Source organism: Medicago truncatula, chromosome 7 (assembly GCF_003473485.1).
Source record: "Medicago truncatula cultivar Jemalong A17 chromosome 7, MtrunA17r5.0-ANR, whole genome shotgun sequence".
Classification (NCBI taxonomy): Eukaryota; Viridiplantae; Streptophyta; class Magnoliopsida; order Fabales; family Fabaceae; genus Medicago; species Medicago truncatula.
The window spans coordinates 45,685,144-45,711,233 of record NC_053048.1 but is presented as its reverse complement, the minus strand read 5'-3'; the positions used below and the strand labels follow the sequence as shown (position 1 = coordinate 45,711,233).

Sequence of the window (26,090 nt, the reverse complement as noted above, 5' to 3'; positions counted from 1 at the left end):
GCTTTTTTTTTTTTTTTTTTTTTGTGGTGGCGGTATCCGAAACTCCGACTTTGCGTATATTAGACTAAATTGTATTTTTGATTCCTTAACTATTTAGGTAGCATCGCTTTGGTCCCTTAACTAAAATTCGATTTATTTTGGTCTCTAACTTCTACCCGTTACACATATTGGTCATTTCTGTTAGTTTTAATTCAAAAACGTTAGATTTTCTTCATCTTCTTCTCCTCTTTTTCATCTTCATATAATCTCCATCAATCTTCAACAACAAGAATCTCATAAAAATTCTAGAAGAAAACCTAACGTTTTTGAATTAAAATTAACAGAAAGGACCAAAATGTGTAACAGAGAGAAGTTAAGGATCAAAATAAATCGAATTTTAATTAAGGGACAAAATGACATTATCAAAATAGTTAAGGAACCAAAATTACAATTTAGTTTATCCTATATATTATGCATTGTCCATACCAACTGAGCTAAGCTCAAAATAACTTTTTCTTGTTTGTTTGAATGTGAGGTCATCGACCTCTCCAACTCACGATGCATGTCGGTGATTTGTAAAAGGTGAGAATAATTAGACCATATTCTTTATTGATGAGGTATTAAATATTTAAAATTCAATATTTATTAGGTAGCTCTATTGATTTAAGAATATCATGACATTTTAAGTTTTGGTATAAATTAATTTTACAATAAAATAAATTTTAAACAAAGTTTTTACCCATGAGATGTTAATATAATCAAATTTTAGGATACATAAGAATTCTCCAAAGCTACAAATTGTAGCTTCCAACTTTCAATTCGACATATACATAATTTACCCACGCCGAAACAAACACAAAAATAATTACCAATATTAATTTCTATAAAAATAATAATTATTGTTATATACTTCTTATAAAACTCAGTTTAGATTATTTGAAATTCAAAAAATATGTTAAGTATATTAATTAATTTTTTTTTCTTTTTAAATTTTTAATAGATAACTTTTACAATTTAGAGTATGAAATAAATATGTTATATTCCATAAAATAAAGTTATGTCATTAAATCTGTTATAAAATATCCCAAAACTAGAACAATTTTTTTTTTTTCATTTTATTGTTTACTAATTAATTTTTTTTTTGAACTACGCTAAGCTAATTTTTGTTTGATGGAAGTATTTTTTTTCTTTCTGACGAGGGAACAAAAAATAACGGAAGTTCTTCGTGCATGTGACGCAGTACCTACATGTGGTCTCTGTTTAAGCAACAATGTTAATGTTTGGGTTAGAAACATTGATAGCAGCAATGTTGCTACCCTCTTCGCGTCAATTATTTGGTGTTGGAAATAACATGGTACTACTTGAGACACAAGATGGTTACAACATATTTTTACTACATGATAATGCTAGCAAAATGATTTACAACATATTTATAACATGTTAAGTTGTGCTTCTACATGTATTAAAACATTTTAGAAATTGGTTTTTAGAAAGAAATTACTATTTCAATTTAGTTTTTGGAGTCTCGGTTGGGCCTCTGTTTCCTAAGTCTTTTTTGTTCAAGAGCCACAAGTCTTACAAAAAAAAAAAAAAGTATTTGAGCATCATCATCATCATGATGCGTGCACTGAACATGCATTACCACTTTCATTCGTCATGCATGAAGTTGTCTTTCTCAATTTAATATATTAATTCGTTCCTAGATTCTCACGATGTCAACTTGGATTAAAAAAAGCTTTTGTTAAAACAAAATTTTAGTTTTATTTTCTAAGTATTTTCTTATAATTGGTTTTAAAGAATTTGTTACTGTACTATTTAATATATATATAAAATCTATCGGAAAAAATCTAAAAATTTATCTCTAGCTACTTATATATGAAGAATTACTAGAGATTCTCCCTAACCTCAAGCCTCCTCTAATCAATATTTGTGTTATAAAAAAAAGTGTTGGCTGACAATTTTTCAGATATCAATTTGGGTTTTTACTCAATTTCTATTATATCTATATAAAAAATAATCAAGAGTTGAAATTCAAACCGTCACTTACGACCCTGTAGTAGGAGGTCAAGCCAAGCTTACCACAAACACTGCATGCAATATAAATACCGGTGGTTATTCTTAGTTTGTAGTACCTATATTCTTAATTACTACCACCTTATATAATTTGAATAAATGGAGGGAGAAGGAAATAAAAATGCAGAAGCACGATACAGAGGAATTCGTAGGAGACCATGGGGTAAGTTTGCAGCAGAAATTCGTGACCCAACTAGAAAAGGCTCTCGTATTTGGCTTGGAACATTTGAAACAGCAGAACAAGCTGCACGTGCTTATGATGCTGCTGCTTTTCATTTTCGTGGTCACAAAGCCATTCTCAATTTCCCAAATGATTTTTCTCATTCTAGTATTAATTATATTCCAAACACTACTTCAACCTCAAATTCATATCAACAACAAGGTGATGATACTTTTGATCAATTGGAATGCTTGGACAACAAGTTATTGGAAGAACTTCTTGGTCAGGTGCAAGATGATGGTGCAGGTGGCTCTAGATTTGCTTAAGAAGAATTAATTGATTAGCTTGCAAGCTATCTACATGCATATAAAAGAGACTGTCTTGCTTTATTTGCATGTAACTAAATTTGTGGTTTCTCTCCTGCAATATTGATTAATTAATAAAGTTTTTTTTACTTTTTGAATGCAAAAAAAAGTATTTTAGTTTCTGAAAAGATTTGCAAATCGAATGCATTTCATTAGAAAGACAAAATCAATATTTTGTCACTGAAAAACAATCGGGATAACTAAGAGTTGTTGGTCCATATTTAAACCACCGTTAGATTAGGTTCCTAACGAAAATTAAAAATCCGGGTTCTTCTTTTGTTCAAGCAACTACCATTCATTAGATAGAAGATCGACGGTTAGACATATAGATGTTATGGTGTACGGATGTGTAAGAGAAAACATGCATGTGTGGACTTGACTGAGATTTCATCATTGTGGGATTTGGGGTCGTGTCTTTTACGGAAGAACAGACAACTCTAAAAGTTGCGTAAAATAAAATCGTCAAACATGAGAAAGCATGTTATGTCAATCAACATGCATGTTTTTATATAATTTGCTTTTGACACTTTTGACTTCCTAACACGAGAGGTTGTTAGAGTTCAAAGGGTCATGCTCACTCATGCATAACAATGTCATGTTTATCAGGTCCATGAATGTTGTGTTTACGAAGATTGGTTTTACCATCCAAAAATGTCTAACGACGCAAATAAGATATGCCAAATAATTGTTGGGGGTTCAAAATACAAAATACAAGGAATTAAATCTCATAGCAACTTCGGTTGTATTAAAACCCTAATGTTGTTGACCTCGTCCAAAAGGATTAGAATGTACATCACAAATATGAAAATTTGATCATGGCTATTAAACACCTTCTTCGTAGAGATTGGTGGTTAAATTACGACATACTTTGCGTAAGGGTAACGTTGCAACAGATTTTCTTGCTAAAAAGGATGTTCTAAGTGATAGTAGCCTTGTTATTTTGAATGAAAACCCTCTTGACATGACCTCTATTCTCTTAATGCCATGGACATTGAGTTAGTTTGCGTCTTCTATTGTTCTTTCCTTTTGTTACCAAAAAAATTCTTCCAAATGAGTATCGAGGGACAAATCCATGTTAAGGCTATGTGGAGCTAAAGCCCCATATCCAACTTTCCTATTTTTTATTATTATAATTAGGGTAATAATTATTTTGGTCCCTGAATGTGTAACGAGTAGTCACAATATTCTATCAATGTATTAAAATTTTAAAATAGTCTCTGATTTTGCATTTTGTTAGTCAAAATAGCCCTGAAGAGACAACTGGTAAGTATATTAAAAGACTAACATGATAATATTAACAAATTATTTTAATATTAGGGACTATTTTGACTAGAAAAGTGCACAATCAAGGACTATTTTAAAATTTTAAACATCGATGGACTATTGTGGTTACTCCTTACACATTCAGGGGTCAAAATAATTATTACCGCTTATAAATAAAACACAATATGTTAAGAATAAGACCAACAAGTCAACAACCTTGTGCAAAACTTATGAAAACAAATAAGCGCAACACATTTGCAATGATTTATAAGCTTTTGAAGTTAGCTTTGCTTTGGTCGATAATAAATGCAAGTGTTAGCAACTTAGATTTTAGCCCCACATGTACCAAATGTCTGGATCAGCCCGTGTGAGCATCGTATACATACTCTAGCTGGAAAACGGGCTTTAGTGATAAATGTTGCCCAAAGGGAATAGATAGAGAAATGAGCAATTCTTTTTGGTCCTTTCAACGTCTCTTAGGCATTTAAAAAATTCGAAAGATAACTCTCAAAAAAAAATTCTTTTTTAAATTTTAACAGCTCTGGTAAATAACTCATGGAGGATACTTTTAAGGCAAGAGAGATATTAAAAGGAGGCTAAAAAGAAATCCTCCAAAGAAATTGGACCACGATTGGGAGAAATTTATCTGTCTAAAGCAAATAGGACTAAGAAGACTTTAGCAAGGTATCGAGATTTTGTTTAAGAGCTGAATATATATAACTATCAATAGTTTTTGAAGGAATATTGTCAATTTACATTCCGTAATTTCCCTTGTAATCAGGTACGTAGGTACGCATGGAAGAAGAAAAATTCCATAGTGTCCTAAATGAAAATTCATAAAGAAGAAAAAGGGTGCGGTTATGGTGCATAAGGAAATCCTTATGCACCTTGCATAAATCCAAAAATGGTTTTGGAGTATAATTCACAGAAACCATTTCCAAAGCAAAATGGTTTTGGCATAATTGAGATGAGATTTATGCAGAGTGCTGAAAACCATTAGGTACATCTAATGGTTTTGGAGTACAACTCACAGAAACCATTTCTGAATTTATGCAGGGTGCATAAGGATTTCCGTATGCACCATAAACGCAGTCAGTTTGAGATACAAAGAATGTACGAGGATTGAAAAATTCAGGAATACTCTAATAAAGTACTGTTATTGCTTACACTCAGTTTCCTTATTCCAGGATTGTAGGAAAAAAAAATCTTGCAACGGAAAGATTTTGAAAGAGTAATGATACATAGACACCCTTTATTTCCATACACCCTTGTACATCCCATGCATTAGGAAGAGAGAAGAGGAGAGAAAAGAGAAAGTGTGCTTGTGCGGGGTCCACGTGACTACGTGTCAGATTTTTGTGTAGGTGTACAAGGGTGTATTGCCACCTAAGGGTGTCTATGTATCATTACTCTTTTGAAAAAAGTGTTACATGTATTGCAGGCACTGGAACAAAGAAGAAGAACGATGGTGGAAAAAGCATGAAAAATGAATTATTCCAAGATTTTGAAAAGAACGTCACACGTATGATCCAGCAATAATAAATAACTGTGTTCTTACTGTAAAATAACAATCACCTACCAAAAAACATGTATGTTAACATTACTTACTGCAATGTCATGTTTTACAACCAATTAGTTATCAAAAGCTTGGCCTATATAGGTCAAGCTTTCATAAAATTGAATGTGGTTCCACAACTCATATGACTTATGACCAAGAGCTTTTCTATGAGTTCAACAAAACTGCTACTTCTAAAGACATTATAACAGTTGAAATTAAAAGCCATTCATGTTTGAAAATAATTCTAAATATGTTTTACATATTCACAAAATTGATCAATTTTTTTTTTTTAAATGTTGCTCAATAGTTGGAGATCAGAAAGGGTACAAAATGTTATTTTAACATAAAAGTTTTGCGATAAAAGAGCAAAATAACAAAGAAATGATCATAATTCCGATGAAAGAAACATGTTTTGCGCTATATTTCATGTAGATTGAACATATACATACTACTGTTAAAGAAGTGAATGGGGAGATGTATGCGAAGAACTACCTAACATCCATAAAAATTGTGATGTTTCTTCCATGTAGCATGCTAAAAAATGTTTTAGCGCAAATAATTTTTGCAAATGTGACAATTATTGTAAAACATTAAAGTGTATTTTTTTTTTTTGAGGTAAAAGTGTATGTTTTTATTGATAAAAGTAATAAAAGTTGTAATTTTTTTCAATTATTTAAAAAATTAAGGTCTGAACCTGTTTACACAAAAGAGAGAAAGGAAGCCAAAGGCTATCCTATAGCAACAAAACGAGTAGCCTGTCATGAAAACGAAGGGCTACATATACCCCAAAAGAATTCTCTAATCAGACATATCATATGTTATGCAAAATACATGAGTATCAAATCTTCCTAATCCTCTAATCACAATATTTGGGATTGCTTTTGATAACACCATTTTTGGAACGAGTTTGTATATGCTCACTACTTGTGCTTTTTGGTGAAACTTGTCTATTTGTCTACTTCTTTTGCTTTTTGTTTCTAGCTGCTGATGTACAAACAAGGCTAGACTCATGCTCCTCATTGGTATAATCGCCCCAAAACTTTTGTAAAATGTCTACACTTCTGAGCTGCAGAAGAACAAACAACTGCAGTATGCACTAGAGCCTTCAAAACAAGAAGCTTGTCTGTTGATAGAGAGGTGTGGTAAGTAGTGATAGGCTGAGGCATAGCACAACCAGAGACATGGTTCTTACCATAAGGGCTTTGAACAAAGCTTTTGACCAACCCTAAAGTCACATTCTTAGCAGACTGAACAACAGGTGTTAAGAAAGCTTCAACAAGATCACAAGCTGAGAGAGAGGACGCAGAGGCAACAACACTGAGGAAAGTACGCCTCTCAGTATTATTGCCCTGCAGAGAGGAAGATGATGATGGTCTAGAGAGTGTCAGCCTCTCAGAACCATGCATCAACACCTATTGTCTTGAATCAACACTAGCAAATTGAGGCTTCTTTTTCAATTCACTAGGTTTCTCGGTGTTGCTAGAGTGAGGTAGGTCAACATTCCCCTTTGAAACATTCACATCAAAGGCACTAAAAGCAACTATAGTATCTTCCTTATCCCCTATATCAGCCTCCCCAACAGGAATAACAATCTCCTCATCAAGAACAGTGAAAGAGTTATGCAGAGCCACAGTAGGATCCATGGACTGATCCTCCAAGATTGTTGTAAAAGCCTCATTATCAATGGCTCTTTCTTGCTTCTGAATCAAATTTAGAGACTCCCTCTCCAATGCTTCTGATTCTGAAATAAATTCATAAGACACTCTAGTGTTCTTGGTTGTCTGAGTATTGTTGGCCAAGACCTCAATGGGATGTTGTTGTGCAAGGGACACCTCAGTTGAAGTCTTCTTCACAATTTTTACGGGAAAATCCTTGTGTAGCTTCTTACAGTCCTGAGTGGAATGACCCAGCATTTTACAGTGAAGGCAAAAAAGAGGTTGTTTCTCATATTGCACACATATAGGTAAAGAAAAACCTTCACTTTCAACAACAACATAATCAAATAATTTTGAGGACATATCTACATCAACCAGAACTCGCGCAAATATACCAAACCTTCTTGAGAGAGTGGCCTCATCTATGGTCAGAGGGGTTCCCAAAGCAGAAGCAATTTCAAAGAGAGTCTTCCTTCTCCAATATTCCTGGGGTAGGTGCATCAGCCGGACCCAAATTTGCGCATGAGTTTGAGCTTGGTTGTGAATTTTGAATGCTCTTGTCCAGCAAGAGAAACGCAGTATGCCTGACTTCAATTTGACAACTCCCAGCGCCCAAATCTTTCTCATATCTTCAATTGAACCAAACTGAAATTCGAAAAAACCCATTCCCAAAGGTAGCACATGCCATTCTTTTAGAGTTGGCCATACGATGCATAACCTGTTCTTCAAAGCCTGAGTAGTTAATGGAGTACCCCCTTTAGCTAGAGTGATTCTTCCATGAAGATTCATTCGACAATCAGAGATACCAGAATCCAATTCTTCTTGTGTAATTTTGATTCGGACAGTGTCACCCATTACTACCTTTGGAGGGAGTTGAGTTAGTGGAATGTCACATGAATCTGATAGAACTTGAGCAAAAGATTTTCTAGGTGCAGATGGCTTCGGAATCGACGTGTCCAGAGAAGCCATAAACGACCAAGGACAGACCATCAGAGATGCAGCAACCACCGGCAAGAACCTAGAGAACAAAACAGGCTCGGAAAACGGAGAAACAACGAAGCTTGGAACAACGACGAGAAAACAAAAGAGCCCTTACCGAAGCATCACCGGAGAGTTGGTAATACGACAGAGAAGAGTCCAAATACAAATCAGAACACCAACAACAACGGAGAACTGAAAGGATCTGCAAAACCCAGCGAGAAAAAACGAAGAAAACGCTTGAACATCACCGGAGAGTAGGGAAAACGATGGAGAAGAGCGCAAACACTAAAAAAACATCAGCAACAACAGAGAAACGAGAGGATCTGCGAAAATCGGCGAGAAAAAGCGAAGAAAACACCCACCGGAGCTTCGCTGGAGAGTGGTTAGGCTACCGGAAAAGTACAGTTGAGGAGAGACAACAAAACATTCCAGCGAGGCATATTTTTTTTTATCTTTTCCCTCTTTATAACAAAAAAGCTTAAGTGAATGGTAAAATTGAAAGTAAAAATGTTAAAACTTAAAATTTATATTTATATATAGACACACCTTTGAAAGTTCTGATTAATTAATTAAAAAGCGTTGCTATTTACAGCGACACAATTTATCAAGAATTACTCACAAATCAATATTAACCAATCAAATGTCTTTTTTCTGGAAAACACGGCAGGTAAAGGGGTTAGAGTTTTATGCCTTCAGCTTACTTTGAACACTCGTGATGTTGTCGCGATGTCAAGCATTATCGTTAATTATTTTAGCGCAAATAATTTTTGCAAATCTGACAATTATTGTAAAACATTTCAGTGTATTTTTTTTTTTGAGGTAAAAGTGTATGTTTTTATTGATAAAAGTAATAAAAGTTGTAATTTTTTTTCAATTATTTAAAAAAATAAGTTATTTGATTGGTAAGAAAAGATAAAATTATAACAAAAAAGCTTAAGTGAATGGTAAAATTGAAAGTAAAAAAGTTAAAAGTTAAAATTTATATTTATATATAGACACATATTTGAAAGTTCTGATTAATTAATTAAAAAGCGTTGCGATTTACAAGGACACAATTTATCAAGAATTACTCACAAATCAATAATTATCCAATCAAATATCTTTTTTTCGGAAAACACGGCAGGTAAAGGGGTTAGAGTTTTATGCCTTCAGCTTACTTTGAACACTCGTGATGTTGTCGCGATCTGTAAATTTGCGATGTCAAGCATTATCGTTAATTAAAAGGAAAAATTAGAAAGAAAGAAGTCACACTTTCATCTTCCAAATGATGAAACTCCTTTGAGTTGGTCGAAAGATGTTGCCTTGAGATCTTGGAGTGTGCTATTCGTCTAGATCTCATGTTCGATGAGTGGGCCATTTTTTTTTTTATAAATAAAATCTTACTAATAATGAGTGGAAAACATTCTTGCGGCGGTAGTATGAACTAGAAACCTTTATCACGGCTCATTCCTATTACGTTCTTTTTTGGGTCAACATTACCGCTATTAATACCACTGTTTTAATTATTAGGACCATATGATCTAGTGAATTTGACCATGTCCCGTTGAGGGCATTCTTCTGCCATCACCTGCCATTTTTTACTTTCATAACAAGTAGTGTTGTTTTTTGCTAAAAGAAAACAAGTTGTGTCGTTTTAAATACAAAAAATGCATCATAATCCAGAGATGATGCAAGAAGAACATCCATGCATGAATCTAGCTACCATATATAATTAAATTATATATTATGATGGTAAACAAAACAATGCACACCCGTGCGAATTAGTAGACACATGCTTTACTTAATAAATAATCGGAAACTTTGGTCATAAGTATTGTGAAATTCATGGTTGAAGACAAGCGGGTTTTCATGGAATGATGCATTGTATATGGAGCAGCCTTTTAACGATCAATGGCGGTTTCTTATCCAATTGATTTAATTATATTTTACTATTACAAAAATATTACTAGCCAGCTACCAGTGTTTTTTTTAAGAAGAATACTAGCTACTAGTAGTTCATTGTATTCAACACTATGAAATACATATTCCTCTCAAAAACTATGAAATACATATTTATTGGATACATGACCAAACAAATGAATGATCAGTGTACCTCTTGTAATATCGTGTATTAGAATTTTTACAAAAAAATCAAAGATTTCATTATCTTTTTGGAACAGATAGTCATTTTCGTCTTTTAATAATAATGAGTAGTCAAAATAGTCTCTTTCATCCAAAAAGGTCTAGCGGCGCAGCTTGTTGCCCGCTTGCCTCCTATTCATATGTAAGTAATATTGATAGTAAATTTAGAATTTTGTTATATTGCAGGACTATTGTGATTGCTCGTTAAACATTCAAGACAGAAATGACTATTCGTATTTATCTTGTGGAATCATTTTTTTAATCTCAAATTGTATGTGTGTGTGTGTATATATATGTATGTATGTATGTATGTATGTATGTATATGTGTGCGTAAAATAAAGGTCATTCTTTTGGTCCTTTAAGTTTGACAAAAATACCGAATTAGTACTTTTAGTTTTTTAAGTTTTAAATAAATCCTTTTAAGTTTTTTTAAGTTTCAAATAGGTACTTAAGTTGTTAATTTAATGAACCTATTTGAATTTTTTTAAGTTTTTAAGCTTCAAACAAATCCTTAAAAGGATAACAATGCATTAAATTAACAACTTAAATGATCTGTTTAAAATTTTAAAAACTTAAAGTACTAACTCAGATTTTTTTGTCAAACTAAAATGATCAAGAGAGATATTTGGCCTAAAATAAAGTAAAAGGTGGTAAAAAATAAAACGAGGGAGATGGAAAGAAGATAATAGGGAGATGGAAAGAAAAAACCTAATATAGTAAATATCTTAGACTTGATGAATCATCCAAAAGAGCTAGGGTTTCATTACCCTCTCGTAAAAAATATGAAAAGACTCCAATAATTTACTCAAAACAACATTCTATACCACTCTAGCTTGTCTCTTTAATTGTGTTTCTCACTCAAATCACTAAGCCGCAATATATCTTGATGCTTGCAATTGTAGTTTGTGTAGTTCAGATTTAAACTAATTTTTTATTTAACTGATGAGATTTGAAAAAACTAAGACTCGTATAAATCAAATTGTCTATACTCGCTAATTAACTATATATGTGACTACAAAAATCATTTGATATTAAGGAATTACATATGAAGAGATAAAAATGTTTGCTATATTATTAACGTTCAACATTATGAACAAGAAATTTGCATGTTTATACAACTTAAAATGAATGAATTGTTCAATGAAACAACTTAAAGAATAAAAACAAATGTAATTTGTTTGAGTTGTTAGCTTTGTATAAAGACTTGATGATTTCCAACACCTTCAAGGGAAACAGAACTCATCAAAAGTTGCTCTAGATATTCAGAACCCAAATCTTCCAACACCAACACATTTTGAGCATTGTTCAACACCATGCTCTTGGAATCCCTTTTTCCCTTTTTACTAGGGTTCTTAGACCTTGTTCTCAACACATGCATCCTTTTTAGTTCTAATAAAGGTGAGCAACCTTGATTTAACAATGTCTTAAAATTCATGTTTTGAAGAGACTCCTTCACAACATGCTCAGAGAAGTTAAGGATAGCCCTATATCCTCGTGTTAAGAAAGCTGCTTGGTCATAAGCTAAAGCAGCTGCTTCAGCTGTATCAAATGTTCCAATCCACACACGAACACCATTTCTTGTTGTGTCCCTTATCTCTGCTGCGAATTTTCCCCACGGTCGTGTCCTCACTCCTCTATAGAGCCTCTTCTCTCGTTTTGTTGGATTCACGTGTGAATGGTTTGTACTTTTGCATGATGGTGGTTTTGGATTTAGGGTTTTTGGAGCAAGTGATGGTTGTGGTGAGTTTTCTTCTTCAACGTGGCCATTGTATGTGAGTTCTTGTAAATCCATTTCACCACTATATGATGAAGAATTGGAGTCAATGTTGTTGAACATAAACAATTCTTCCCATGAAATATCAAATAAATTTGCGGAAGAATAAAAATCCATTCAATAAATATCTTGATCAAAGTATTTTACAGATTTAAATGAATAAATATATTTTATTTAGTAAAAAGCAAAGAAATCTCTCTCTCTCGATTTATGTGTATGTGATAATTTTCGCTTTTTGCATGGAAGATTTGAATGATTTACGCTTGAGTATATATAGAAGGGGTGCATACGTATTGAGAGAGAATAACCAAATAGCTTATTATTAAATAAAACCGTTCAAAATGGAATGGAATTAACTAGGGAAAAAGTTGGTTAAGAATTGGAGAAATTAAAGAGGGTGGCTTTCAATTTTTATATTACAATGGTACTTTTTTTTTATTCTTTCTCTCTTATAATTAGCAACACATGTGTATAGATTATGACAAAAGTTTAAATTAAAATAAACGATTGGACCTATTCATATTTGATAGGATAGAAAGGATGCGCACGTGGAGTCAAACAATGTTTTTTCGAAGACTAATCGTTCATCAATCCCGGCCCAAGATTCAGAACACCAGTTTTAAGAAGCATTTTATATTTCTTGAGAAAAAGAAGAAGAAATTTATATTATTAATTAATTGATATATAATTTATTATTTTATAAAGATTTTCCTTTTTGAACAATTATAAGATTCCCTTCGAAAAAATTATAAAGATTTACTTATATAGTCATGTAAATACAACTCGGTTGATAGTGTTATGAACATTAATATATTAGGGTCAATGTTTGAACTTTGAATTTTACACTTCCTTTTTTTCTTGATTTTTTTTTTTTGGTTGAAGAAAGAAGGGTTGATGATGAAGAAGATGAGGATGTTCATCAATTTTTTAGGTTTTATTTTATTTTTTTAATTAAAGAAGTTCTAATAAATAGGATGATCATATGTGTAACGCCCCAATTTTATTTAATTCTTATTGGTTGATTTAAAGTCTTTTTTTATATATGATTTTATATAATTATGTTGATTATGTGGTGTGTTATATTTTATTAAATGAGTTATTTTACTATTTAATAGAATAAGTGGGAATTTAGAATATTTGGAGTTCAAGGGGCTGATTTAGAAATAAGGAGAGTTGTGTGGGATTAAGTGGAAATAGATGAAGTTGAATTAGGTTTAGAAAAGAAAAGGGAGAAGTTAGAAAGAGTCAGAGAAACTGTTTTCACGTACATCAATTTTGGGAGAAAACAAGAGAAAGCAAGAGAACCAAGGGAGAGCCAGGTGAAGAGAATCAAAATTGTAAAGCTTTGTTCATCTGAATTAAGGTAAGGGTGAGGTTTACTTTCAATAGTATAGATTGTAATTCTGATTTTGATTTAACATGTTTCTGGTAGAAATTGGGAAATTTGGGATTAGGTTTTGATTATTGATTTTTGAATGAAAAAGTGTAGAAACCATAGAATTGAATGGTAGAAAGAGTGGTTAATCAGGTAGGTTAGTGATGGGTTAACGTTTTAATGATAGGGTAATCATATGGTGATGATTATGGATGATTTTGGAGAGTTTAGGGTTAAGAAACGGAGCCAAGGAGGCTCCCATGGTAGAAAATCGCAGAAAATCTGTAATTTCAATATGTCTGATGCTGTCGAAATCATGAGGCGATCCCAGTGATCGTGAGGCGATTTTGACAGAAAATCTGTAATTTCAATATGTCTGATGCTGTCGAAATCGTGAGGCGATTTTGACAGAAAATCTGTAAATTTCAGTATGTCTGATGCATACCCTGTTTCATGTTCTTGCGTCTTTTTCACACGTTTCTGTTTTGAATTGGTCTTTGGTGTGAACATGAAAGTTGTAGATAATTTTGTTAGCTTTCCAATGACTTTGGTTTGACTTGAAAATGATTTTTAGTTTTTGAGATATGATGAAAATACTCCAAGGAGATTTTAATGAAAGTTTATTAAAATGTTGTTGATGTTCAGTGAGTCTGATAAAAGATGGTTGAGGTTGTTAATGTTATGGTAAATTTGCCAATGCATTATGTGGATTACGTATGATGTTTAAGTAGTGTTGATTATCATTTGGTATTGTCATATTTTGGGATGTCTATGTGCTACTAGTGTTGCTGTTGGATCTTAATTAAGATGTGAATGTTGGTTTAAATTGTAAGCGTGCTGGGTTGTACGTTGCCGAATGAGTCATAAGTAAGTTATGCAAATTGTCGATGTTGTTATCATTGTTGGTGTTGTTGTTGAAGTAGTAGTTGTATCCGTTGTTGGTGATTGATCATGTTAGATGTTTTATAAGAGGTGGTGTACTCTTACGTGTCGTCTTTATAAGTGGTGGTGTACTCTTACTTGTCGTTTTATAAGAGGTGGTGTACTCTTACTTGTTGTTTTTATAAGAGGTGGTGTACTCTTACGTGTCGTTTTTATAAGAGGTGGTGTACTCTTACTTTATCGTTCTTCTTAGAGGTGGCGTACTCTTACTTTGTTGTTGTCTATAAGAGGTGGTGTACTCTTACGTTGTTTATGTTGATGAGTATGATGAGGTTATGATGTTACCTATGAGTTGTTAAATGTACTCGAGGAGGGTTATGTTAAGTTGTCTTCTATTCATGAGCATTAAGGGGATGTTAAGAAGAATTATTATTGAGTGCATACGGTGTTGTCATGTCATTTGCATGAGTCGGTGTTGTTGGTTGTAAATGCCATATTGATGATGATGATGTTGTTTGATGGAGTATATATTTATACACATATAATGATGATTTGATTGATGAAGACTTGATTTGATGATGATGTGTTTTATGAAGTATATATTTATATACATATGGTGATGATCTGGTTATATTTAGGGTGTTAGATTCAATTGATGAATTTTAATATCTATATTTTATTGTTGTGAATCTCACCCCTTCTGCTTGAAAATGTTGCCCTTCCTATGGGTAACTTGTAGATGATCCTGAGTAGTTGGTGGTGGCTCAAAGTGTCTAGGGCTCTGATACGTACGGGATGGGATTTTCTTATTGTTTTTCATTCCTATGTATCAAGTTTTGAATATTGCTGACCTAGCCCTATGGTTGTTGAATTTATGTTGATAAGGCTTTTATGCCAAGATTTAATTATGGAGATTTAAACAGTTGTTGTTGTTGTTTTGATGCAAATTTTCTGCTGCAAAATTAATGATGATTTTGAAGGATTTTTATTAAATAGATTTTATATTCTATTTAACAAATTTTGAAAATGTAGTGTGACATGCCCGTTTGGGAATTACTCTGATGCATGTTTATTAATTAATTGATTTTGGGAAACGGGGTGTTACAATATGTGGTGTGAAAACTCAACGTTCTATGAATGAAAAAAAAAATTCAAAACAAAAAATGAATGAAAAATAATTTATTTTTGCAAGTTTTGAAAGATATAAGATTTGAATGAGAAAATAAGAAGGCTTAATTGCATTTTTCCCCCCTATAGTTTGTCAATTGTGCGATTTTGCACCTCATAGTTTTAAACGAACGGTTTTGCCCCCTATAGTTTTCCCCCTTTCTGATTTTATGATCCCCATGACATTTAGTGCTGATGTGTCTGTTTCTTTTATCAATTAATGTGTGTCACGTGTGTAATTCCATTTTTTAAAAAATAAAAAAAATGGTATTTTTCAGATTTTTTGGTAGCTTTGATTTTTCATCATATTGAAGAACGTGACTTGAAGGGAAAAATAAGTGCGTGTTGTGAATGTGATGAATATGAATAAGAACGAGGATTGTTCAAACTCATATCTTTCTGAAGAATTATGGGCAGGGCGGTTTCACCGCCCGGCGACCCCGGGCTCGATCGATAATTAATGGCGGATCTTCCTTAGAACCCATGGTACCGCAATGTTTCTATATATATTATATCGGGCATTTTATTTATATATTTTCCAGTTAGCGCAGTGGAGAAGCAGTTGTTATTTCTCTCAGACGTCGCGGGTTCGATTCTTCTTTCTTGTCCCTTTTTTATATTTCTGTATATATTTACTTTTTTGTCAAAAAAGTTCCATGGTGGGAATCAAACACACACCTCTGGGCCATACTCATGCAAATTAAACCACTACATCAGTTAACATTTTTTATTAATCTTTCAAACAGCTTAATATATATTTCATAGAATTTTGGTACCCTCGAGAAAATAACTCAAGATCCGCCACTGCCGATAAATCCTTCAAACAACTTAATATGACGATCCTTTTTTATTTTTATATATGACTATTTATCTATATATATATATATATATATATATATATATATATATATATTTTTTTTTTTTAAGGAAGGAATTTATATATATATTATGTCACATGTGAATTTGCGATAAATTTTTCGCCCAGACTCTATGTAATTCCTGGCTCCGCCACTGGGCAATTATATTAAAAAAACTGAAAACTACACTTGTTGTTCGATTCCGCAGTACTTGTAGTTCATGGCACTCTTTTCTTCCTCCTCCACCTCTCTCTCACGACCTTTCCATTCCACATCAAGGATTTGTTCTACTACAAACCAAAATATACCGCATTCAACCATCATTGTATGATCACGAACCATCAACTTCTTCTTGTTCTAATCAAGGGTGGCTCATTAAAGTTTTTCAGAAGCCAAATTCCTTCAAATTTTATCTCTTTGATCTTGTCACTAATAAGAGACTCCCATCCAAGGATGAAACTACACATAAAGTGTTGAATTTGATGAACATTCAAGTTGTGGAGTTGTTTGAACTATACACTCTATGTCATAACTTTGATTTTCGGTTTGAACCTGTTGGTAATATTCGCAAAGTAATCTTGTTTTCTGTTGAGGGTCGTCGCATGGTCTTTGCACTATATATTGATAAAAGTTGAAAGTGTCTAATATTGGAAAACAGAAAAATACCTTATTAAAGATGATGGTGGAGAAAACAAGTATTTTGATGATATAATACTTTACAAGGGATGTTGTGGATAAAATGGGAACAATTTTCTGGATAAATAATGCTTTATCCTTAAAGTTGGTTCAGTTTTCACCAAAAAACTTCTTTTGTGGTGAAAAGAGTAATATATGGAAGAATCATGTTGCATACAATAAACAATTAGTAGAGTTTGATGGAAATCTCTGTGTGGTTGATATGTATATTGACGATGAAAGGTTTTACAAATTGGGTCACTTCTTGAAGGCTATTCGTGTGAAAGTATATAAGCTTGATCAAGAATGGGGTAAATGGTTATATGTAAAAGATTTGGGTGATATGTTTCGTTTGTTTTGGGTAAAGACTCAAACTTTGCATTGTTGGCTCGAGATTATTACGGATGTGAAGGAAATTGCAATTTGGCCACGTTTAGCATGGGGCAATTGTAAAACTTCCCCATCTTAGACTCATCTAAATTGAATCATTGATTTAATATAAAATAATGAGGATGGTTGAGATCGTATTGTCTTTTTTACCTGCAACTTGTACGGCTCATCAACTTGAGTACATGGATTTTTAAAAAGTAGAATGGAACACTAATTTGAGGGAATTGGAATGCCTTTCTTTTTCTTTCTTTTATTGTACTTTTATTTTCAGAATTTTTCATAAATGTAATTTCCTTTGCCCACGACTATAACAAAAATATTTGATGATTTTACACCGATTAAAAAAATTATAAAATTAAAACAGAAAGAGTAATACTTTTTATGTATCAGCAATTGCTTTTTTTTTTTTTTTTTTTATCTCCGTGAGCTTAGCTCAGTTGATAGGGATATTGCGTATTATATGCAGGGGTCAAGGTTCGAACCCCGGACACTCTACCTCTCTGCAATTAAATTGTGAGCTTTAGCCACTAGGCTACCTGACAAAAAAAAAACAATTGTTTTTTTTTTTAATAAAATTTAATCATTGAATACTCTCATAATATGTATTTGGGCGTATTGATGCATGGTACGTATCACATACAGGTGTGTCATCAATTTTGAAGTATTTATGCTTCAGAGCAGGTCATACTTTATCATTTTTTTATCGATTTAATCCTTTATAATATAAAATATCAATATCCTTATCACTTTTTTTTTATCAAAAAATATTAAAAAAAAACTAAAAAAAAATCATCTGAAGTTCATAAACAGCCTCAAATCTTCATCATACATTTTTTTTTAGGAGATTCATTATACAAACTTAGAAACCCAAGTTTTATTGAAAAAAAATCTCATAAAAAAATACAATATTGACATGTTATAACATAAATAATAAAATCATAGAAAAAATATTAAAAATGAAAATATTACTTAAAATTAAGTTAAAAGAAATTAGCTAATATTATTACTTGGATGTATCCTATGAATTAATCTATTCTTGGGTTGATACCGAGTTTTTTTAAAAAAAATATACTTGAATATAGTGTAGATAATATTTTAAATAATTTTATAGTAGTTGATTGTTTTTAAAATTTGTTTGTTCTATAAATTTGCTTTTGCTTCTTTGACAAAATCTGGTGTAAATTATTTAGCAGCTAAATAAACTGTTCAGATTGACAAATAGGTTTTCCTTTTTAAAATAAAATAAAGACCCCTTCTTTATTGTTGACATTAACATAACCCAAAACAAACAAGCCGTATGAGTATTTTCTTTCAATTGGAATCATAGGTAACGGCCGGTAAGAAACAAATAAGCCTAAGATGGGGAAATTTCTCAATTTCCCGTTCTAAAACTCGCCCTACTTCTATTGTGAAGACAGGACTTATTGTTTCAACTTGGAGAATTTAGAGGCTAAGCCTGCTAACATTTTTTGGCCTTGTCCAACTTTGTTCCATTCTATCACGAGTTAATTTGTAAGTACCTTATTATAATCAAACTATTGAAAATTGCCATTGATTTTAGTGTCTTGTGGTTGTGTCTTATTTATTTATTTATTTATTTTTGATTCAGAAATGCACACCCTCATATAAGGTACGGAAGAACAACCAAAGTTATTGATGATAAGTCGCAATAGAGGTTCGACCATCAGTACCACCGCAATTGATAGCAATGACTCATTCTGAAGCCCACTTTTAAATAATTGGTATGGAATAAGATTTTGTGAACTGACATGTATTTTGTTCACTTATTGAGTTAATTTTGAACAACGATGACATCTTCTGTCTTGTAGTTTGATGCTTAATTAGGTAACAGTTGACCATGTTATGTCAAACATGTCTTGCTTTGTATGGAAAAACAGATTTTATTTTATTTTATTTTCATCACACTTATTACACTCGTATTTTACCACCTCACTCGTGTTGTGTGAATCAACATTATTATTCAAACATTGTGGTTCAAATGAAAGCCAAAAAAAAAATAAAAAATAAGACCTTATGTAAGTCATGAATAAACACTGTAACAACAAAACAATTTTATTACAAAGTACTAAGTCGACATTAAGTACTAATTTAGGATAAAAAGTAGAACAAGAATACTCCTCCCTAAGTCAAGTAACTCCTACTTGAACCAGTTGTTATTGATGGTATTCTCAGGATCCAAGAGTTCCTCTAATAATTTTTCATCCAAATACTCAAACTCTATAATTTGTTCACCAAGCTCCGATTTAACCGTTGAAGATGATGATGAGGTTGAATTGGATGAAGAAGAGGGATTAGAAGCCACATTGCTTGGAAAATGTTCTTGAGGAAAATTGAGAATAGCAGAAGAACCTCTCATATCAAAAGCAGCGCGATCATAAGCTCTTGCAGCTTCCTCAGCAGTGTTAAATGTACCAAGCCAAACTCGAGCACCATGCCTAGCCGAATCTCGAATCTCTGCAGCAAATTTTCCCCATGGCCTTATCCTCACTCCTCTATACTTAATTTGCTTTGGTAATTCACATTCACTCACCTTTTTCTTTCTTTCATTTTCCATTGTGTGTACAAGAATGTTAACATAATAACTTAGCCTTTTATACTGTGCTACAAAAAATGCACTTATTTGGAAATTTATTCAAGGTTCAATGGATTAGTGAAAATTACCAAATGATTGAGATTGGTAATAGAATTCAATGTATGTTGATCACATACTCTGCTCAATGCTATAAGCCAAGGATTAATTTTTGTTTGGATTATTATTATTATTCATAAAGAAAATCACCTAGTTGGTATATATTTCTAACGACACAGACTATGAGGTCAGAAGGATCATGCATCCAGAGGTTATTTGGATATAGAAAAAAGAATTATTTGTCCTACCAGTGCCACTTGTTTGTCTAAACTGATGGTCCGTTTAGTCAAGTACTAACGATAAGATTATTAATTGATTAAAGGACCAAGACATTATAATACAATCTTATTATTATATGAAATTCATCACGTGGTTGATAGTATCTTCAGGTAGGAAGGTGAAACATTGAACTTCAACAGTTTATCCATATTGTCTTACGTCATGGTTCTTAGATACTGAAATAGAACTTTGGTGGCTTTTTAAATTTTGCAATCTTTGTTATTGATGTCAATTGGAATATTCTTCTAAGATGCATATTTATTATATTTACAAAGTCAAACAAAGAAATTATATTGAGATGAAAATATTGCACTATGATGTACATCTTCATTTTTCTGTCCCTTGTGCCGAATACTTATGTTCTTTTTGAGAATGATTTGTGGAGTGTTTTTAGCACAAACATGTAAAACTATGGAAAATGTTAATAAGTATATCTCAAATGGCAATGTACTATTTAAGGAACCAAATATGCGATATCTTAAAAGTATAAAAAATATTCTTTTTAATATTTATACATTAGTCATTGTTGAATACTTATCTTCTTAATTAGAACTTGTGTAGTCAACATTTCTAAAGTGTAAAAAATATTCTTTTCAATACAAAATTTACTTTATGTTCTTAACAAATATTATCGCAGCACTAGTTAACATTGTCTTAAAACTAATTGAATTTTTGTATGCATTTTTTTTGTTAATCTTTCTCGCTTTTGAACTAGGAGAAAGTCTTGGTTGGGCACAAACCTAACACCTCAATTTTGGGCACACACAAAAGCAATAAAAAGTTAATAGAAAATAAAATTATAATATATCAATTGATATGACTAAATACTTTTTATTTAATTTTGTTAGTTTTATGTGAGTATGTGCTCAAAATTAAGGTGTTGGGTATGTGTCCAAGCAAGACTTTCTCTTGAACCAGATTGTTTAATCGATATAGACACTTTAGGTTCTAGATGCATGACAGCCGTAAAGATAGACACAATTGACTGAATTTTATGAGCAAATATTGTGCATTCTTTATTTGCATTTTGGCATTTTAAGCTTCCTAGTACAATTGGTCAAACAAAAGTTTTACAATATAATATCTTTCTAAACAAAAAATTCGGCATAACTACTCCACTTTTTAATTTTTACAGTTTTTTTTTTTGTGTAGGTTCGAACCCCGAACATTAAATATATTATGCACTGTTTCTGCCAACTGAGCTAAGTTCAAGAGGACACAATTTACACATACAAAAAGGGAAAATATATTTCAGAAATAACAAAAATATTAACTTTGCATTCTCAAAATTTCTAAAAATATTGTAACTATTTCCAGAAGTTGTAAAAGAAAATAGTGTTGACGTAACCTTATATTTCATTAATTAAAGTGAAAATTAAAAACATAAAACATATATGAGAAGTGAATCTGTGCAAAAAAAACCTCGAGCTTCCATTGATAGTCAGGAACACTTTTTCTTTTTTTAAGAACCTTCTAGCGGAACTCATATGCCTAACATAGAAGTGAATCAACTTCTAACATAGAAGGTCTATCTTCCGAGTTCTCTTGAACGCACAAAAGAGCTACTTGCATGCATCTCATGATTTTACAATGCGATGTTGAATCATCCAATGAAGGATCAACAAACTCCATTCATCTCCCTTCCATCCACAGCTCATATGCCTGAAAAATGAAATAAAAAATTGGTTATATGTTTTAACATCAAGAAAATTAGTAAAGATCTTGTGCAAGATTGCACATATATATATATATATATATATATATATATATATATATATATATATATATATATATATATATATATATATATATTATGTGTGTGTATTTTTTTTTAAAAAAACGGAAGTGTGAACGATAACTTACATATTCCAAAAGGTTCATATTTTCATGTGGGCCGTAATATTGTGAAGTTCTCTTTCCGTTTATGATTTGCAAGAGAAGGACTCCAAAACTATAAACATCATACTTCGGTGAGTATATGCCTTTTTTGACATAACCGGGAGGCACATACCCACTACAAAAGGCAATACACGTGGTTAGAGTCATCCAAGGAGCAACGATAACACATTATTAATTAAAATTTACTTACTACGTTCCCACGATCCTGCTTGTATTTACTTCAAGTTCATACTTCTCAAAAAGTTTAGCCATACCGAAATCTAATATCTTTGGATTCATCGCATGGTCTAACAAAACATTACTAGCTTTAACATCTCGGTGGACTATAGTAAAATTTGAGTACTCTTAGAGATAAAGAAGGCCTTCAGTAATCCCTTCAATGACATTCACACGCTTCCTCCAATCAAGCAAAATTGATTTCCTTGGATCTGCATTAAATTCAATTCTGGAAGAAAACTTAATAGGGACAAAGTAATGTTACAAACCAATGAGAAAATGATCTAAGCTTTTATTTGGGAGGTAGTCATAAATTAGAAGCTTCTCGTTCCTTTTTGTGCAGTAACCCAAAAGTCTAACTAAATTAACATGCTGTAGTTTTGATGTAAGTGTGATCTCATTTTTAAACTCTTCAAGTCCTTGTTTTGAGGTTTTTGAGAGTCGTTTAACAGCTATTTCTACTCCATTACGTAATTTCCCCCGACAAAAACAAAATCATAACATTGTCATCAGAGAATTACATATTTCATATTTATGGTCCATAAATATCTACAGTCCTTCCTTCCTCTGAGGTTAAAGTTGTTTGCAAAGTGGAGATATTTCAAATTTTGATAAATTTGCATGATTGAAGAGGAAATTCTTAGAAAACAACTAGACACTACATAACAGAAAACATGGCATAACTAACAACTCTGCATCCATTAAAGTTCAAATACTACAGTGTTGAGAGCAAGCATATCCTCTTAGATTTGGGGTTGAGTCTAATACACCACCTCACACCGAGGACTAAAGTAACATGATGGCGGGTAACTTACAACTACAAAGCCAGTTTATAAGATGATGGATAGCTCAAACTCCCACATTGAATGATTGTCAAGGCTATGGTTATGAAAATTTATCAATATTAAATTAATAGATGTTTTTTCTTGCAAAACTTCACCTGCATAAGATGGAGGTCTGATACATGCACCGATGTTAAATTAAATTAGTTTTTAATGTTAAATTTGCTGGATGACTCGAATGACACTGATTGACGCCCAAGACCTATTCGAGGTCAAGGTAGATATCTATCAGGTCATGGCGGTCCTTCACCCCAACGGCGATTGGATTGGACAGGCCGACACTGACATTGAGAGACGAAAGCTAGGGGAGCGAATGGGATTAGAGACCCCAGTAGTCCTAGCCGTAAACGATGGATACTAGGCGGCTGTGCGTATCATCCCGTGCAATGTTGTAGCTAACGCGTTAAGTATCCCACCTGGGGAGTACGTCCGCAAGAATGAAACTCAAAGGAATTGACGGGGGCCCGCATAAGCGATGGAGCATGTGGTTTAATTCGATGCAAAGCGAAGAACCTTACCAAGGCTTGACATGCCGCGAATCCTCTTGAAAAAGAGGAGTGCCTTCGGGAACACTTGTAGGAATGACATAATGCTAATCCATGTTCCACACACACGGCCAAGGAAGAATAAAAAAAACAAGAAAAGTCTTGCTTGCTTTTTTTTTTTTATAATAGTGGCTCGTTCGTTCATAAATGAACTCGACCACTTGTTAGTCTTGCTACACGACACGAGTCTAGGGTGAAGTTGAAGCAGACACGGTCAAGTAAAGTCGACTTTACAAGTGATTCAACATACCATATCTACGGATGGAAATAAAAAAGGAGAACTCCGTGCCTCTTTACCATCTTATTGATGCACATCTCGGCGAGTTTCGCGAAAGTCGTGCGGGTCTTGAATGGGATTAGGAATCTATTTTAGTATTAACTGAATTTCGGAGGGAGTTCCAATTCATATCCGAGCGTTGGTGCACTTCCCATCTGTTCCCGGGCTTTGACGTAAGGCACTGGACATCATGTAATTAATAGAGTTTTGGGGCTAAAACGAGATTAAAATATCTCAGCAATTTATTTAATGCATAGAAATTGACATAAAAGAATACATCATAACTATCCTTGCCAGTTACCACAGTAATTCCTTTTAAAAAAAAAAGTTACCAGTGTAATTCTCAACTTTGTTAATCTTGAATTTACATTTCACAGTTTCTATTTAGCATGAAATATTTCAGAAACACGTGAATTTCCAAATGTTACCTTGTACACTGCACCAAATCCACCCTCTCCAACCTTATTTTCTTTTGAGAAGTAACTTGTTGCAAGTTTTATTGTGAGATAATCAAATACTATCAAATCAGAACCATTTCTATTGAGATCTTCTTCAGGTGCTGATAAATGTATCCCCAATCTGTACATCATTCTTGTAATAGTAATCACTGTTCCTACCAAACGGTGTGAGATAAATAAAAAGTGAAAATTGTGCACATGTCAATATCTTTATTTATTATTCAATTTTATCACTCTAGAGTGAAAGTTAATTATATTATCCTTACCTTTGTGGTAGTAGCAAATTACCATTCCCAAGAGAACGGTAGAAGTCAAAGTAGTAACTAGAACAATTATCAGCCACTTTCTGTTATGATGATCTTCATTTACTTCATAAGCTGAAGAAAGTGATACAAATGTTAATCTAGATTTAAAACAACATATAAATATGTTGATGTGTCCACCTAAACCAACTATTCTTTATTTATAGGTCAAGAACATGGTATTTAATTTAAATTACTCAAATTAATATCTGAAATTTGACTGGGGAACAAGGGTAGAGAAAGGTCTTATTTGTTCAAAAGTAAGAAGATACAAAAAAAAAAAAAAATAATAAACATACAAGTACCACAAAATGTTTGATCACGAGTTTGGCCAATTGTACTTATCTCTCCGACCAATGCGGCAGCAGTATTTTTCTATTAATCAAGCTTATTGGTATTTTAATACTACAGTAATTTAAAAGATTACAATGAACCTTATTTGTAACTATGAGTCATAACCAAATATCTTTAGCATTTCAAAATCAGTCAGTTGTGTCATATTTTCAGGTTAGATATTTAAATTGAAAAACAATTCAAAGAGGGTACAACAAATTTACCTGCCGTTGAAAGGACCCAATTGTCATCATTCCCAACTTGGAAAACATTGTAACCAAGTAATTCATTTTTCTTTGCATAACAAACTTTTTCTTTAATAGCTTCCACATCATCAAAATTAACCCATGTACTAGTGGATGCAACAGTGAAATAATTCACCACAAAAGCGTCATTATAACATGAAACTACTCCATCACCAGAGCTTCTAATGTAACTTTTCATATACTTATAAGCCACTGAACCATCCATTGTAAAAGCAGGACCAGAAATTGTTTCTAAAATTAAAATTTAGATAATTTGATCAAGCATGTGAGCATTTGATGAATTGATGAGAGACATCAGATTAAAGTTAGATTAATAGTTATGATTTGGTGTCAAATTTGATGGTGTCATTTGATCCTATCCCATTTTTCTATGAGAACCTATTTCTATTATATTTTACAATGATATATTTTAATAGGTTTAAATATGACTTTAGTCCTTGCACTTTCATCAGATTTTGGCATTGGTTCCTATACTTTTTTTTGTTTGGAATTGGTCCCTGCACTTTGTAAAAATATTGGTATTGGTCCCTCTGTTAACTTTCTGTTAAAAAAAACACAAAACTATTGGTATTGGTCCCTGCACTTTGTAAAAATATTGGTATTGGTCCCTGCACTTTGTAAAAATATTGATATTGGTGCCACGCGTGAAATGATTGGACCACGTGGCACTCCGTTGGTTGTTTTTTTTTTAACAGAAAGTTAACAGATGGACCAATACCAATATTTTTACAAAGTGCAGGGACTAAT

At 32.5% G+C, this 26,090-nt stretch overlaps 4 protein-coding genes and 1 pseudogene across 4 annotated transcripts; 2 read left to right on the top strand and 3 right to left on the bottom strand.

The window, feature by feature from the left end:
- The first annotated feature begins 2,147 nt into the window (after positions 1-2,147).
- LOC25499252 (ethylene-responsive transcription factor ERF098) lies at positions 2,148-2,624 on the top strand. Its single transcript, XM_013594434.3, has one exon. It carries the CDS (start codon positions 2,152-2,154, stop codon positions 2,536-2,538), a length of 387 nt encoding a protein of 128 aa, XP_013449888.1. The 5' UTR covers positions 2,148-2,151; the 3' UTR covers positions 2,539-2,624.
- Positions 2,625-11,342: 8,718 nt separating this feature from the next.
- Positions 11,343-12,165, bottom strand: LOC25499251 (ethylene-response factor C3). Its single transcript, XM_013594433.3, has one exon. The coding sequence runs from the start codon at positions 12,045-12,047 to the stop codon at positions 11,343-11,345; it is 705 nt and encodes a 234-aa protein (XP_013449887.1). The 5' UTR covers positions 12,048-12,165.
- A 4,785-nt stretch (positions 12,166-16,950) lies between these two features.
- On the top strand, positions 16,951-19,016 carry LOC120576912 (putative F-box protein At1g65770). The gene is given in 4 exon segments (XM_039827579.1): positions 16,951-17,229; positions 17,232-17,307; positions 18,673-18,788; positions 18,886-19,016. Coding segments are annotated over 3 exon segments (468 nt in total). The 3' UTR covers positions 18,786-18,788; positions 18,886-19,016.
- Positions 19,017-19,333: 317 nt separating this feature from the next.
- Positions 19,334-20,079, bottom strand: LOC25499248 (ethylene-responsive transcription factor ERF098). Its single transcript, XM_013594430.3, has one exon. It carries the CDS (start codon positions 19,849-19,851, stop codon positions 19,435-19,437), a length of 417 nt encoding a protein of 138 aa, XP_013449884.1. The 5' UTR covers positions 19,852-20,079; the 3' UTR covers positions 19,334-19,434.
- A 1,617-nt stretch (positions 20,080-21,696) lies between these two features.
- LOC120577081 (G-type lectin S-receptor-like serine/threonine-protein kinase CES101) lies at positions 21,697-25,548 on the bottom strand (annotated as a pseudogene).
- Between the last annotated feature and the right edge of the window lie 542 nt (positions 25,549-26,090).